The sequence below is a fragment of the Suricata suricatta genome, chromosome X, assembly GCF_006229205.1.
Source record: "Suricata suricatta isolate VVHF042 chromosome X, meerkat_22Aug2017_6uvM2_HiC, whole genome shotgun sequence".
In the NCBI taxonomy this organism is placed as follows: Eukaryota; Metazoa; Chordata; class Mammalia; order Carnivora; family Herpestidae; genus Suricata; species Suricata suricatta.
This window is the reverse complement of record NC_043717.1, coordinates 49,403,022-49,418,587: the sequence shown is the minus strand read 5'-3', so window position 1 is coordinate 49,418,587 and position 15,566 is coordinate 49,403,022. Positions and strand designations below refer to the sequence as shown.

Below are 15,566 nucleotides of genomic sequence, written 5' to 3'. Positions count from 1 at the left end.
CTGACAAATGGATCAAGAAGATGTGGTATATATTCACGATGGAGTACTACATGGCAATGAGAGGGAATGACATATGGCCCTTTGTAGGAAAGTGGATGGACCTTGAGGGTGTCATGCTGAGTGAAGTAAGCCAGGCAGAGAAGGACAGAAACCATATGTTTGCACTCATAGGTCTAGCAGGAAAACAAGAGAGACCTAACGGAGAACCAGGGGGAGCAGAGGAGGGAGAGAGAGTTGGGGAGAGAGAGGGATGCAAAACTTGAGAGACTATTGAATGCTGAGAATGAACTGAGGGTTGAGGGGGAAGGGGAGGGGGGAAAAGAGGTGGTGGTGATGGTGGAGGGCACTTGAGGGGAAGAGCACTGGGGGTTGTATGGAAAACCATTTGACAATAAAATATTATGGAAAAAAATAAAATAAAATGTAAAAGGTAAATTTATGTTGTTCTTTTTTTGTTTCCTACTTAAAAACAAATTATACTCTTGTTAGAACATTATAGAGAAAAATACTGATGGTTATCAGTGGAGAGGTAGGTGGGATGATGGGTTAAATAAGTGATAGGCATTAAGTAGGGCACTTATTGTGATGAGTACCTGGTGTTGTATGGAAGTATTCAATCACCATATTGTACACCTAAAACTAATATTACACTGTTTGTTAACTAACTGGAATTTAAATAAAAACTTAAAAAAAAAGAAAAAAAACCCTGAATGACCAAACTTGGGCTTACTCACTCAAATAATATAAGATCATTAATTGACTCAAATCTTTGACCCATGAAACAAGATATCCTAGGGATAGCAGCACAATCCTATTCCATGGTTCATATTGACAGGAGGGTTTGTGACCTCCGTGCTGGTTCTCAGAATGCTCTAATTGTACAGTGGGCATTTAAGGTTTGTTATTACAAACAAGGTTTATGAGATCTGAAAAAAATATGTTTTTTTAAATTTATTGTGTATGCATAACAATTGTAACTCATTCTAGAAGACGTTTTATACATGGGGGCTATGATCACAAGGAAATAAAAATAATTAAATTTCTATTTATGGATGTGTCTTTGTTGCAGAGAAATTCAATATGGTTATCAATACAAGATTTTCAAGTATAAAAATACATTCTAATGTAATACAATTCTATGGGGAGAATGCAATGGACATTTGATTTCAAGGAGAAAAAGGAACAATGTAAATTTTCTGAAGGATAAAGGAAAGTTTACACTTTAGTGTTTAATGTTTGATAGGCATCAAATTGCTCTGGTATTTAGAAACCAATGAAAATCTTTAAAAGTGTAATATAACAGTTTTATTTTAAATTGTCCATATGTATATAGTATGCTAGATATTATACCTTTTGGAACTATTTAAACATGATGAAAAAATTTAGATATCAACATAAAAATATGTGAGATAGTACATAGCTTCTCAAAATTATTCTAGGGTTTATGTGGATAAAAGTTTGAAGATCCCAATCCTATATGGTTGTTGTGAGGGTGAATTATAATCTGTAAAAAGCTTCTAGGATATGCTCAATTAATGCAGCTAATATTTGAAGGACTGAATTCTAATTTTAACCCTCTTTCTTATCTGGTATTTGATCCAGGGCATTTGTTTTCCTCTGCACTTCAGCCTCATTGCCTAGGTAAAGGAAAAAACAGGGTCACCTGGGTGGCTCATTCGGATAAGCCTCTGACTTCGGCTCAGGTCAGATCTCACGTTCGTGGGTTTGAGCCCTGAGTTAGGCTCTGCATTGACAGCTAGCTCAGAGTCTGGAGCCTGCTTCGGGTTCTGTGTCTCCTTCTCTCTCTGCCCCTCCCCCTCTCATGCTCTGTCTCTCTCTGTATCAAAAATAAATAAAACATTAAAAAAATAAAGGAACAAACAGAAGACTAAAAACACTGAGTATAGGAAGTTAGACAAGCATGAGTGTACTTAACATTAGTAATGTCAATGGTAATGATCACAGTGATGAAACTAGTTATAACTTTGTATATCAAGGCTTATAGCAGATATGCAATAAATACTTGTCAAATTAGTGAATGAATGCTATAAGGAACCTTGCTAGAATGAAAGACCATATACCTGTTTAGTGGGCACCTTCTTTAGTACGTGCATTGGTGCTTTTAAAGCCCATTTCTGGCATTTTCTCATGAAGATAAAAGGAGTTGGAAATAAAATCCTTCCCTGGGATGTGGCTACTCATTAATTTTCTGAAGGTGTTTCTTCATTGGACTCTTTCCCATACTGTGGTATAGTGCAGTGGTTAGAACCAGCCAGGCTAGGCTCAAGTTCAAAAACTGTAACTTAACTAGCTAGCTGTGTGTCTTTTCACAAGTCATTTAACTTCTCTTCAACTCAGGTATCTTTAAATGGGTATAATAATAATACTAACCTTATAGGATTGTTTTGAGGATTAATGAAGTGGGTTTATAGGATTACAGGTTGTGTGGACAGAAGAATGTTCCTGCCAAATATGCCCACGTCCTATTCCCTGGAACTGGTGGATATGTTACCTTACAGGGTAACGAGGAAGACGACGACGACAACAACAACAACAACAACAACTTTGCAGATGTGATTCTGTTAAGGATCTTGAGATGGGGAGATAACCCCGTGTTATTTGGTTGGTTCTTATAAGTGAAAGAGGAAGGCAGGAGTGTTAGTGTCAGAATAATGCAGTGGGAGAAAGGCTTGATTAGCCATTACTGACTTTGACAACAGAGGAAGGGGGCTATGAGCCAAGGAATGGAGAAAGCTTCTAGAAGTTGGAAAAGGCAGGGAAGTGGATTCTTTCCTAGAGCCTCCAGAAAGGAGAGCAGCCCTGTGATATCTTGGTTTTGACCCAGTGAGGCCCATTTCTGATTTCTGACTTCCAGAACCATAAGATAAAACTATAAGAAATATAACACCAGTACAGGTGGCTTGGGCATTATTACTTTGTTTACAACCCCCTTCAGTTCTGGCTTTTCCTGGCTTTCATCACAGGGCAATGTAATCTAAACACTTCTCCAAAATAAAAATGGATCCTTTTGCCCATGTACACATGGTTTTCCAACCTGTAGCTACATTTGATCTCAAGGCATCCACCTGCAACAGTAGCCCCAGTTCTATCTACCTTGGACAATGAACAAGAGGTCTCTTTGCTAAGCTGAAAGACAATTTATAACATCTTCTTCTTAGATTTTCCGCATATACATGGAAAATTATGTGCTTTAATGAACAACCTATGCAGTGAGTTGAGTCATAAAAACCATGTTCTGAGGTCCTATTCAGAAAACAGTGAACTCCTAAGTATGTTCTCCCTTCCTTTGGCAAGGGGTTTCTGAACGTAACAATGAGATCCTAGAGTAGCACTCAACCCTTCAGGTTGTCAGGTCTAAGACTCATGGGATTTAGAACAGTAGGACCAGGGAAAATGGGCAAGGGAAGAGGAAAAGAAGTTGCTCCCTCAGAGGGATGTTGGAAAGAGAGCAAGGAAAAAAATACAGCCAAGTAATGGGAAGTGAGAGAGAGCCTCTCACCATTGACGCCTTTCGGTTCTCTCGCTCTTTTTGGATACTTTCCACTTAAAGAAAGGCTCCAGTGCCGCGCACCTGCCCCTCGAGGCTGGGCCTGAGGAGTTAGCCTGGGGCAGGCTGGGAACTTCTTACTTGGAGAGCCGCCGCCCCGGCTGAGGAATGGGGAGATGGCAGGGAGGAGTCATGGGGCAAGAAACGGAAAGACTACATCTCCCAGGCCGCCACGCTTTCCAGCTGGAGTCCTAGGGAGCCAACTGTTCCCCAGTTTCCGCTGGGAAGTGCCAGGCTACTGCAGCTATTGTGCGTAGTGATATCGCCCTCCTCTTCCCTCTAGGGTATCTAGGGTGGAAGGCTACGTTTCACTGCCTCCTAGGCTTAACCCCTCCGGCGCCTAACAGGACAGCAGGCCGGCTCCCTCGGACCAGGAAGAACTCTTGGGAGCAAGAGCGCTTTGGTAACACAATCCCAGGGTGCGAGAAAAACAGTTGGAGAAGGAGCCCTAGTGCTGAGGCTCGGCACAAGGGTTCGCTGGGGCGGGGCAGGAGCTCTGGCTTTAAGAAGGGGGAGGGGACAGTAAAATCTGGGCTGCCCGCGGAGTTCGGCAAAGGAAATCTTCAGCTAGCTCGGGAACTGGGAGCGCGGAGAGTAGGGTTCCAGCCCCAGCGCTCGCGACAGCCTACACCCTGGGCGGGCCGAATTGTCGCGTTTGTAGTTGCTCAGGAAGGATCCTGCTGGTCTCCGGAGGCAAGCTGGGCCGCCTGTTTGCGGAGGCAGTGCCTTAGGGGCATGCTGCTTGCTAGGCATAAGAACCCAGCCAGGGTCTGACCGCATTAGTTTGCTTTCCGTGTCACCTGAAGCAATTGCCAGCCGCCCGTTTCCGGTACAGACCAGCCGGCTCTACCCGGGAATCTCAACGGAACAGGTACCTGTCCTCCAAAGGGAGGGAGGCTAAGAATTTCCCAGGCGGGTCCCGCATCTATCCCCCTCTACTGTGCCGCTGATGCTCTTGGTCTTTGTGTCTTTCTTGTCTTTCAAACCTCGCCAACAGAACCATGGGGCATCCCCCGCTGGAGTTCAGCGACTGCTACCTGGACAGCCCTGATTTCAGAGACAGGCTCAAGTGTTATGAGCTGGAGCTGGAGAGGACCAATAAATTCATTAAGGACGTGATCAAAGATGGCAACGCGCTTATCAGTGCAATGAGAAGTAAGTGGAAGGCTTCGATGGATGAGCCGTTTCCCTGAGACAGTGGCTCTGGCCTTTAAGCTCTTCCACACCACAGGAGAAGGGAGGATTCAGGGTGATTTCCAATCCTGTTCTCTGAGCTGAATGGGTTTCTGAACCCTTCTAAAGTGGGATCAGTAGAAGTGGAAGGTGGTGGATGTAACTAGAACTTTGGGCCTTTCCCTTTAGTGGCCTTGACCTTATAAGACAGGATCTGTAGTCTGCACCTATTCTTACTTGGCAAGTTGTTGTTCGAAAGGGACAATTTGCCTGTACTGTCAGACATGTTTACTAGTCATGTCTTGGGTAAGGAAACATCCAAGCTGACCAAGGAACTGCCCTAGCACCTCCTGAAGAAAACGCGATTGAGGCCTGCAGCTTGAGTAATGGTTTTGTTCTAGCCTCTGGTCTCTACAGATAAGTGTGGGGGCAGTAAAAAATTCCCTGTATCAACTTGTTTTCTAAGGAAAGCACCTTTGCTCCAGTGATTTTTTTCAAGTTACTGAGCTATGGCTTTGGTCAAAGTCAGTCTAAGCTCAGAATTATTGGAAGGCCTCATATGCCACTGAATTTTGCTTGGGGGTGAAATAAAGACTTGCCTAGCACCTGACTCAAGGATTCCAGCCCCCACAAGGAGCATATTATAAGGCTAGGGTTAAGAGCCACTAGTCTGAAGGAATTTCACCTAGCTTGGCTTTCCCAGCGGTCACAGCTGACAGCTGTGGGACCCTACCCTCTTCCCCACCTGTGGAGTTTTTATTTCTGCTAGTTGGCAGGAGATTAAGAGAAAGAATAATAAACATTCCCAACAGGAGTGCAGGCAAACTAGCCTTTTGTGCCAGAGTGTACCCAGAAGAATGGGAGGATAGCGATTGGGTAGAGTGACCCTTTTTTCTCTTCTTGGCTGAAAAATGGCTGTGAAAAATAAAGTCACAGGTAAATATGTCCTGTATGTTTATAACTTTGTTCTGAATGGATTTATCCCCGAAAGACTATGTCTAAGTCCAGTGCGGTTACCTCCTTTGAGGCAGATACAGCCAATGAGGAGCAGGGAGAAAGGCTGTGGTAACTGCTACCATTTGGTATTTTTATGCAGCAATTCTGATTTGCTCCTGTGAGTTCGCTTTTACTGCTGGCGTGCTGTCTGCACACTTTGGTCAGAATATATAAATTGTCCACGTTCCTGCCATTCACTTGATTGAGCTTGATTATTTAATGTTTTGTACTGTTGTGGTCCAAACAAGAGAACATACTTGGCAGCACCTTAAAGATGGGGTATTTGTTTTTTTTAATAGTTTATCATTAAATTGGTTTCCATATAACACCCAGTGCTTCTCCCCACAAGTGCCCCCCACCATGACCATCACCCTCTACCCTCCCTCCCCCTTGAAATGCTGATCCTTAGAGACATAGGCCAGCTTTTGGGGTATGTTGCCACTTAATTGAATTCATTGAGAGGTTAAAGATTTTTAAAAATTTACTTATTGTGATAAACTTCTTGGTGTAGCATCTGCTGTCAAATGTAACTCGTCATAAGTCCCAGAAGGGGAAAGGTTTTGTGAAGTATATGGTAAGCAGAAAGTGTTTGTGCTAAAAAGTGACCTTCTAAGGCACAGCAGGGAGATTGAGATTTTTAGGAAAAAATAAACAGTGCCACAAAACATTTGAGGAAGGGCAAATTTTTGTAAGCTAGGGGCAAGTTATGGTTTTTATTCTTTCCTTTTCTGAGACTAAGAGTGGTAAGAGTCAGCAATTATGCAGGCCTAAACTTTTGCATATGGTAGAAGAGCCAGGAAATATTTTGGCCCATGGGGCTTCTGGATATTCAGGGTGGTTTTCTGTTTGTGAATTTACATAGAAAGTCAAAATAGTACAGTTAGGAAATAAAACCCAGCAGCTAATCCACAGTCCACTTCTTTCCTTTAGGTTGCATGATTCTAAAAACATGATTAGGTAGAGGCAAAAGCAGGATGTTTCCTACTGTCTGAACCACAGATGTTGATACTCCCACTCTACTTCCTCATGCTGTGCTAGCTGTCTGAGAATAAGTGGGGAAGCAAAACAAAGTTATGCTTTTGCTTTGTGTGAAGGAAACAGGAAAAGAGAACACTGTAACCGGAGTTAGAAGACCTGGCTTCACCATCTTGGGATTAGATGGCACAAATTGCTGACTTTATCTTTAAATGGGAGGGAATTATACCCACCTCACATGGTTGCGTGGTGGTGAGACTCAAGGGAGTAAATAGATTATGAAAATGCTTTGTAAATGGAAACAACTAAGCATTGGGAGTTGTTGATAGCATGTCTTTAGGCTAATAATGTATCTGCTGGTGAATGTATATTTTTCAGGAGGTTTCTGAAGGGAACTGCATAAGCAGAATTAGTTGGAAGCATATTTTTTTGCTGTCATCTTATTGGAAAATGTCACTCCCTTCATTGGTTGGCATATCTCAGCAGTTAATTTTGTATTCTGTGTGGGTATTTGTTTTGGCAGTTGGAGTCTGTCATTAAAGTCAGAAAGAATGATAGACACCTTTCTATATAATTTATTAAATTGAATATCAAATCAAACGGCTAGTGTCCCTAGTAACCAATGAAACTTGGTCCATTGTGCTGCAAAAACTAGCTGCAGTTTTTGTTAGAGTTGTTAACCTGGGTGGAACTTGATTTCTCTGCTTTTTCTTGTGTCTGATTTCATACAGAGCTCCAGATAAGGTTTTAGTCATAACTGTGTGTGATGATTTATTCATTAAATGTAGGTGCCTTTTGAATATTTAGATTTACTTTTGTGCTTATAGGTCATTGTTGTTATGAAGAATACCGTTTCTCCCTTGGGGAAGTGGTTGAGTCCCCCCCACCCTTTAAATGTTATCTATTTATAATTGTCAGAGTACAAGATGATGATTATAACATAAACTAATGGAAAGGTGAAATACCGTTCACTAAAAGGTGAACGTATTTCCTGCTTTTCTGTTTGTCTTTGTTTTTCTGCTGGGAGTTTTAGTCCCTGATGTCTGAATATTTTCTAAGCACTTGGGCTAGGTATTATTCAGAACAAGTGATGTGGCTTCTTCTTATATCACGATGCAACATGATACACTTAATAAATGCTATATATAGTTCAGTGAACACATACCATTCATTCAGTAAATACTTGCGCACATACTGTATTCAAGCCACTGTTCTCAGGGCTATCACAGATGTGGCAGGGTAAGTCATAGATCACATAGATTCTGTGATCAGAGAGTTCCTAGACTAGTAGGAGAGACACATGAGTAGAGGTCATGAGACGCCTAGACTAGTCTCCTAAACTGGTAGGAGAGACACATGAGTAGAGGTCACTATCATATATACCGTAGATATGGATCAGAGCCATAAGAATGGAATAAGTGGGTACCGTGGCACATGACACTGGCAGGAGAGCTCATTTCTTGGTGGGAGGACAAGGAGAAGTAAAGGAGGAAGTAGCATTGGAATTGGTCAGAAGTAATAATGCTTGTTTAACTGTTCCCGTGTGCCAGCCATTAAAATATCATAACAGCCTTATGAGGTAAGGATTTTGTTCCCATTTTATAGATGAGAAAACTGAAGTTCAGAGGTATTAAGTGACTTTCTCAACTAAAATGCAAGAGTTTGAATTAGAAGCCAGACCTGGCTCTAAAGGCCCTACTTATTTTGCTGTGTTGCACTGTATTCAGGGCAAGAATTTCTTGTAGGAATGACATAGAGAATGTAAAGGGCCAGCAGATAATTCAAGTCATCTTCAATGTATACGGTGCAGGAAGGAGTTTTGGGAGATGAGGTTGGAAAAGAAGGTTGAGGCCTTGGTTGTGCAGGAACTTGTTAAGTACTTCAGATTTTTCTTTGTAGATAGAGAGTATAACTCGAACGCATAAACTGTGAGATCATGATCTGAGCTAAAGTTGGATGCTTAACTGACTGAGCCACCCAGGTGCCCCAAGGTAGCCTCACTTTTTAAAATATAGCCACAAACTTGTTTAATCTGGCATCTGTTTTTCTAATCAATTACTACAGAAAATTTTCTAGAGTTTTTTTTAAAGTTTATTTATTTTGAGAGAGAGAGTGGGCAGGAGTGGGGTTTGGGCAGAGATGGAGTGAGAATTCCAAGCGGGCTATGTGTTCTGTGTGCAGAGACTGGCATGGGGCACAAACCCACGAACTGTGAGATCATGGCCTGAGCTGAGATCAAGAATTGGATGCTTAATGGACTGAGGCACCCAGGTGCCTCACTATTGAAAATTTCTAAAGCCTGTGAAGATCTAGAAAGAAATAGGGTTTACCAGGGAAACCCTGGAAGTACCCTGGAAATCTTGAGCTGATATTTTTCCCTAGTTGGGTAGAGTATCCTCATGATGCTTTATTGGGCTTGCATCAAGTGCTAAAGCCTTGTACAATATAAAGGCAATTCAATTGAATTCGACATGGATTTACTAAGCACCTAAATGTGTCAGATACTATCTTGGGAATTGAGGATATAATGGTGAATAAAGCTTCTATGGGCTCTCCCTCTTGGAGCATACATTAAACATCTGATTACTCACTTAAATAATTTAATTTCAATTGTGAAAAGAGCTATGTTCAGGGTATGATATATATTCTATCATGTTACAAAGAGGGGCTTTGTGGGGGGAAAAGGGAGCTAGATCATAGGGATGTAACTCTCCATAGGAAAAAGAATAAACTGAAAAGGAAGAGCTCCTAAGTGAAAGCTATCTGATTTACTCTCTTGGTAGTAATGGTCCTCATAATGAGCAAGACTCTTCAAGTAAATGGAGATTTTCTCAGAAACAGACAGCGTGTGTAGATCTCATGGAAACTTGAGGGAAAATCTAAAGTATCTACTGTCTCCTTCTTCTTTTATAAGTATATTAAAATTTTTCCTGATAGGTAACAAACACATGAACATGGTAGAAAATTCATAAGGTACTAAAGGTTAAGCCTTTTCTCTCCTGTTATGTGTCAATTCCCCATTATACACCTTAGAGTCAACAACAAGTACCTGTTTATCCTTTAAAAATACTTTACCCCATTGCTTCTTTTATTTAAAATTTTTTTAATGTTTTTTTATTTATTTTTGAGAGACAGAGAGAGACAGCGTGAGCAGGGGAGGGTCAGAGAGAGAGGGAGACACAGAATCTGAAGCAGGCTCCAGGCTCTGAGCTAGCTGTCAGCACAGAGCCTGACACGGGGCTCGAACCCATGAACCGTGAGATCGTGACCTTAGCTGAAGCTGGACGCTTAACCAACTGAGCCACCCAGGCGCCCCATCCCTTTGCTTCTTTTAACTTCTGCTTCCTCAGGAGTATGTTTCATTGTAGGCAAATTTCCAGCCACACTGGGGTAAGATTTCTTTAAGATCGTTTTGGAGGGAATTGTAGATTGAAGACATCAGAGGGGGACCAGGGTGGATCGGTTGTTAGGTGTCCAGCTTCGGCTCAGGTCATGATCTTGCAGTTTGTGAGCTGGGCTCTCTGCAACCTCAGGGAGCCTGGAGCCTGCTTCAGATTCTGTGCCTCCCTCTCTCTCTCTCTCTCTGCCCCTCCCCCACTCATGCTCTGTCTCTGTCTCCTCAAAAATAAATAAACATTAAAAAAATAATGACATCAGAAAATCAACTCTGTAAAAGGAAAATGGACACTGGCAAAAAATTAACTTTTTCATAACTCTGGAAATGAACAACAGCTTGCAGTAATCTAAAGAGTTGATGAAAACATGTTGAACTTCTGTAGCACCAGGATTTGAGGCTTTTTGTAAAATTTGTTGCATTTTAAAGAAAATTATTGTGATGGCAATAAACTTGAACTGAAGTGAAGATCCCTGGTTATCTTTTTGCTTTAAAATCATTTATTTATAGGGGTGCCTGGGTGGCTCAGTCGGTTAAGCCTCCGGCTTCAACTCAGGTCAGATCTCACATTCGTGGGTTCGAGCCCTGTGTCAGGCTCTGTGCTGACAGCTAGCTCAGAGTCTGGAGCCTGCTTCCAGTTCTGTCTCTCCTTCTGTCTCTGCCCCTCCCTCTCTCATGGTCTGTCTCTCTCTGTATCAAAAATAAATAAAACATTTAAAAAAATAAAATCATTTATTTTAGACAATAATAATTCATTTTATTTTATTTTTCATTTATTTATTTATTTATATTTCTTTTATAGTTTATTGTCAAGTTGGTTTCCATATAACACCCAGTGCTCATCCCCACAAGTGCCCTCCTCCATGCCAATCACCTCCTTTCTCCTCTCCCCCACCCCCTATCAACCCTCAGTTTGTTCTCAGTATTCAAGAGTCTCTCATGGTTTGACTCCCTTCCTCTCCCCAACTATTTTTCCCCTTTTCACTCCCCCATGGCCCACTGTTAAGTTTCTCCTGTTATACTTATGAGTAAAAACATATTGTATCTGTCGTTCTCTACCTGATTTATTTCTCTTAGCATGACACCTTCAAGTTTCATCCGCGTTGCTGCTGATGGCCAGATTTCATTTTTTCTCACTGCCATGTAGTATTCCATTATATAGATAACCCACATCTTCTTGATCCATTCATCAGTTGATGGACCTTTAGGCTCTTTCCATGATTTGACTATTGTTGAAAGTGCTGCTATGAATGTTGGGATACATGTGCTCCTATGCATCAGCACTTCTGTATTCTTTGGGTAAATTCCTAGCAGTGTTATTGTTAATTTTTTGTGTTCTATTGTTAATTTTTTGAGAAACCTCCATGCTGTTTTTCATAGTGGCTGCATTAGTTTACATTCCCACCAACAGTGTAGGAGGGCGCCCATTTCTCCACAACCTTGCCAGCATCTATAGTTTCCTGATTTGTTTATTTTAGCCACTCTGACCAGCATGAGGTGGTATTTCAGTGTGGCTTTGATTTGTATTTCCCTGATGATGAGTGACCCTGAACATTGTTTCATGTGTCTGTTGGCCATCTGGATGTCCTCTTTGGAGAAGTGTCTATTCATATCTTTTACACATTTCTTCACTGGATTACTTGTGTTTTTCGTGTGGAATTTGGTGAGTTTCTTACAGATGTTAGATATTAGCCTTTATCTAGTATGTCACTTGGAACTCTCTTTTCCCATTCCATTAGTTGCCTATTAGTTTTGATTGTTTCCTTTGTAGTGCAGAAGCTTTTTATCTTGATGAGGTCCCAATAGTTCATTTTTACTCTTGATTCCTTTGCCTTTGAGGATGTATTGAGTAGGAAATTGCTGCAGTTGAGGTCAAGGAAATTGTTTCCTGCTTTCTTCTCATAGGTTTTGTTGGTTTCTGGTCTCACATCCAGTGTCCTTCATCCATTTTGAGTTTACTGTTTTTGTATGGTGTAAGAATGTGGTCGAGTTTCATTCTTCTTCATGTTGCTGTCCAGTTCTCCCAGCACCATCTGTTGAAGAGGCTGTCTATTTTCCATTGGATACTCTTTGCTGCTTGTCAAAGATTAATTGGCCATCTACTTGTGGGTCCAGTTCTGGGTTCTCTATTCTATTCCATTGGTCTATGTGTCTGTTTTTGTGCTAATACCATACTTGTTTGATGATGACAGCTTTTGTAGTAGAGGCTAAATTCTGGGATTGTGATGCCTCCTATTTTGGTTTTCTTCTTCAATATTACTTTGGCTATTTGGGTCTTTTGTGGTTCCATACAAATTTTAGGATAGTTTGTTCTAGCTTTGTCAAGAATGCTGGTTCAACTTTGATGGGGATTGCATTGAATGTGTAGATTGCTATGGTAGTAATGACATTTTCACAATGTTTATTCTGATCCATGAGCATGGAATGTTTTCCATTTCTTTGTGTCTTCTTCAATTTCCTTCATAAGTTTTCTATAGTTATCATCATATAGATCTTTTACATCTTTGATTAGGTTTATTCTTAGGTATTTTATGGTTTTTTGTGCAATTGTGAATGGGATAAGTTTCTTGATTTCTATTTCTATTGCTTCAGTATTGGTGTATAAAAATGCAACTGATTTCTGTATGTTGATTTTGTACCCTGTGACTTTGCTGAATTTATGGATCAGTTCTAGCAGGCTTACCATGGAGTGTGTCGGGTTTTCAATGTGAGTATCATGTCATCTGCGAAAAGTGAAAGTGATTTCATCTTTGCCAATTATGATGCCTTTTCGTTCCTTTTGTTGTCTGATTGGTCATGCTAGGACTTCCAGCATTATGCAGACAACAGTGGTGGGTATGATATCCTTTACATGTTCCCGATCTTTGGGGGATAGCTCTTATTTTTTCCCCATTGAGGATGATATTAGTTGTGGGCTTTACACAAATGGCTTTTATGATGTTTAAGTAAGTTCCTTCTATCTTGTCTTTCTTGGGCTTTGTTATTAAGAAAGGATGCTGTATTTTGTCAAATGCTTTTTCTGCATCTATTGAAAGCATCATATGGTTTCAATCTTTTCTTTTGTTAATGTGATGTATCACATAGATGGGTTTGCGAATATTGAACCAGCTCTATAACCCAGGAATGAATCCCAGTTGATCACGGTGGATAATTCTTTTTATATGCTGTTGAATTAAATTTGCTGGTATCTTGTTGAGTATTTTTGCATATGTGTTCATTAAGGATATTGGTCTGTGGTTCTCCCTTTTTGTTGGGTCTCTGATTTGGTATTCATAGTGATGCTGGCTTCATAGAATGAGTCTGGAAGTTTTCCTTCTATTTCAATTTTTTGGACTAGCTTGAAAAGAATGGGTATTAACTCTGCTTCAAATGTCTGGTAGAATTCCCCAGGGAAACCATCTGGCCCTGGGCTCTTATTCATTGGGAGATTTTTGATAACGGATTCGATTTCCTCACTGGTTATGGGTCTGTCCAGATTCTCTATCTCCTCCCATTTGAATTTGGTAGTGCGTGTGTGTTTGGGATGTGAGTTAGGTAGTGCATATGTGTCTATTTTTGCTAGGTTGTCCCGTTTGTTGCTATATGCATTTTCATGGTATTCCCCGATGATTGATTGTATTTCTGAGGGATTGGTTGTAGTAGATCCGTTTTCATTTGTGATTTTGTCTGTTTGGGTACTCTCTCTTTTCTTTTTGAGAAGCCTGGCTAGATGTTTTTCAATTTTATGTATTTTTTCACAAAACCAACTCTTGGTTTCATTGATCTGTTCAGCTGGGTTTTGGATTCTACATTGTTTATTTCTGCCCTGATATTTATTATTTCTCTTTATCTGGTGGGTTTGGGCTGCTCTTGCTATTCTCTTAGTTCTTTTAAGTGCGCTGTTAGATTTTGTATTTGCGCTTTTTCTAGTTTCTTGAAATAGGCCTGGATTACAATATGCTTTCCTCTGTGTCTTTGTAAGTTACCCTGTTTCCTATTCCCTTCTCCTGAGCTTTGGGGTAGCCTTGAGAATCTAGCCACATAACTACAATAGCTATGGAAGCTAGCTCTTTTAGCATAGGAGGGGGAACCCTGAGTTTGTAGCTCCCCCAAAACTCACATTCTCAGAGGCTTGTCATTATTTAACCTGTCACAAAGATACCTAGAAAAGCCCCATTTTCAGGGGTTCTGTTTCCTTCGTGTGAAAAGTTCTGTCCCCAGAGTGTTTCACATTACAGCTGCCTGAATCTGCAATATCAGTAGGGCAACCAAGAATCTGGACAAAAACATAAGAAGAAATGGGTAATGAGATACCCATCAGGGGCTTTGGAAAGCTCTAACATATTCCTGAAATCTAGAATGCCACATGCATGCTTGGGGCTGCGCATGTGCCTAGAAAAGACCTGAGAAGTTTCTGATTTCTTCCCTATGGCTAAATTTGAAGCAGCGTTGTAAACTACCTGGCTGAGTATTGAGGGAATGCCCCACCATATACATAGATCTCCTTGGCAAAAGGTGGAAGTCATAGTGGTTTAAGACATTTAAAAAGATCTCTGAAAAATCACAAGCTGGCCACTAAGCCAACTAAACAGATATGTCAGTAGCAAGGAATACAAACATTAAATAATCAGTCCAAGAAAGACACCAAACAAAGCAGCAACAATAACAAGAATAACAAAACAACAATAGCAACTTTTGCTATTCTAGGGGTCAGGATATGATTTCTAGAGGTACCACATTAGATTGTCTAAAATGCCCTATTTTCAACAAAAATGATTAGGTATGCAAAACAAAAAAGTTTGGCCCTTATGCAGGAAAATAAAAAAACATCAGTAGAGACTGTCCCTAATGTGGCCTAAATGTTGAAATTTAGACAAAAATTAAATTAGCTAATATAAACATAGTCAAAGAAATAAAGGAAACCATGTCTAAAGATTAAAGAAATGCATGAGAACAGTGTACCACCAAAGAGATATTGTAAAGAGATAAAAATTATAAAAGAAAAACAAGTGAGATTCTTGAATTCAAAGGTAGAATAGCTGAAATGAAAAATTCACTAGAGAGGTTTTATAGCAGATTTGAGCTATAATAATAATAATAATAATAATAATAGTAATAGTAATAGAACTTGAAGATATGTCAATTGGGATTATCCAGTTTGAGCAAAAGATGAGGAAAAAATGAAAAAAATGAGCAGAGCCCCAGAAACTGTGGGACGCCATCAGGTGTACAACATACGCATAATGGAACTCCCAGGAGAAGATAGATTGAAAGGAGCTGAAAGAATATTTGAAAAAATAATGGCCCAAATCTTCCTAAATTTGATGAACAACAGTAATCTCCATATTTAGGAAGCTCAAAAAACTCCAAGTAGGATAAAATCCAAGAAGGCCATACCTAGATACATTATAGTCAAACTGATGAAAACCAGAGACAGAATCTTGAAAGAAGCCAAGGAACTCGTGAGATAAATAGGATTCC

The 15,566-nt window shown here is 40.4% G+C and overlaps 1 protein-coding gene across 1 annotated transcript in view; it reads left to right on the top strand.

Annotated features, from left to right (window-relative positions):
- The first annotated feature begins 3,885 nt into the window (after window positions 1-3,885).
- Window positions 3,886-15,566, top strand: part of OPHN1 (oligophrenin 1) — a 511,411-nt gene continuing 499,730 nt past the window's right edge. Inside the window, 2 exon segments of the mRNA XM_029930777.1 lie at window positions 3,886-3,971; window positions 4,566-4,723. Coding sequence (XP_029786637.1) covers window positions 4,570-4,723 — 154 coding nt within the window. The 5' untranslated portion in view covers window positions 3,886-3,971; window positions 4,566-4,569.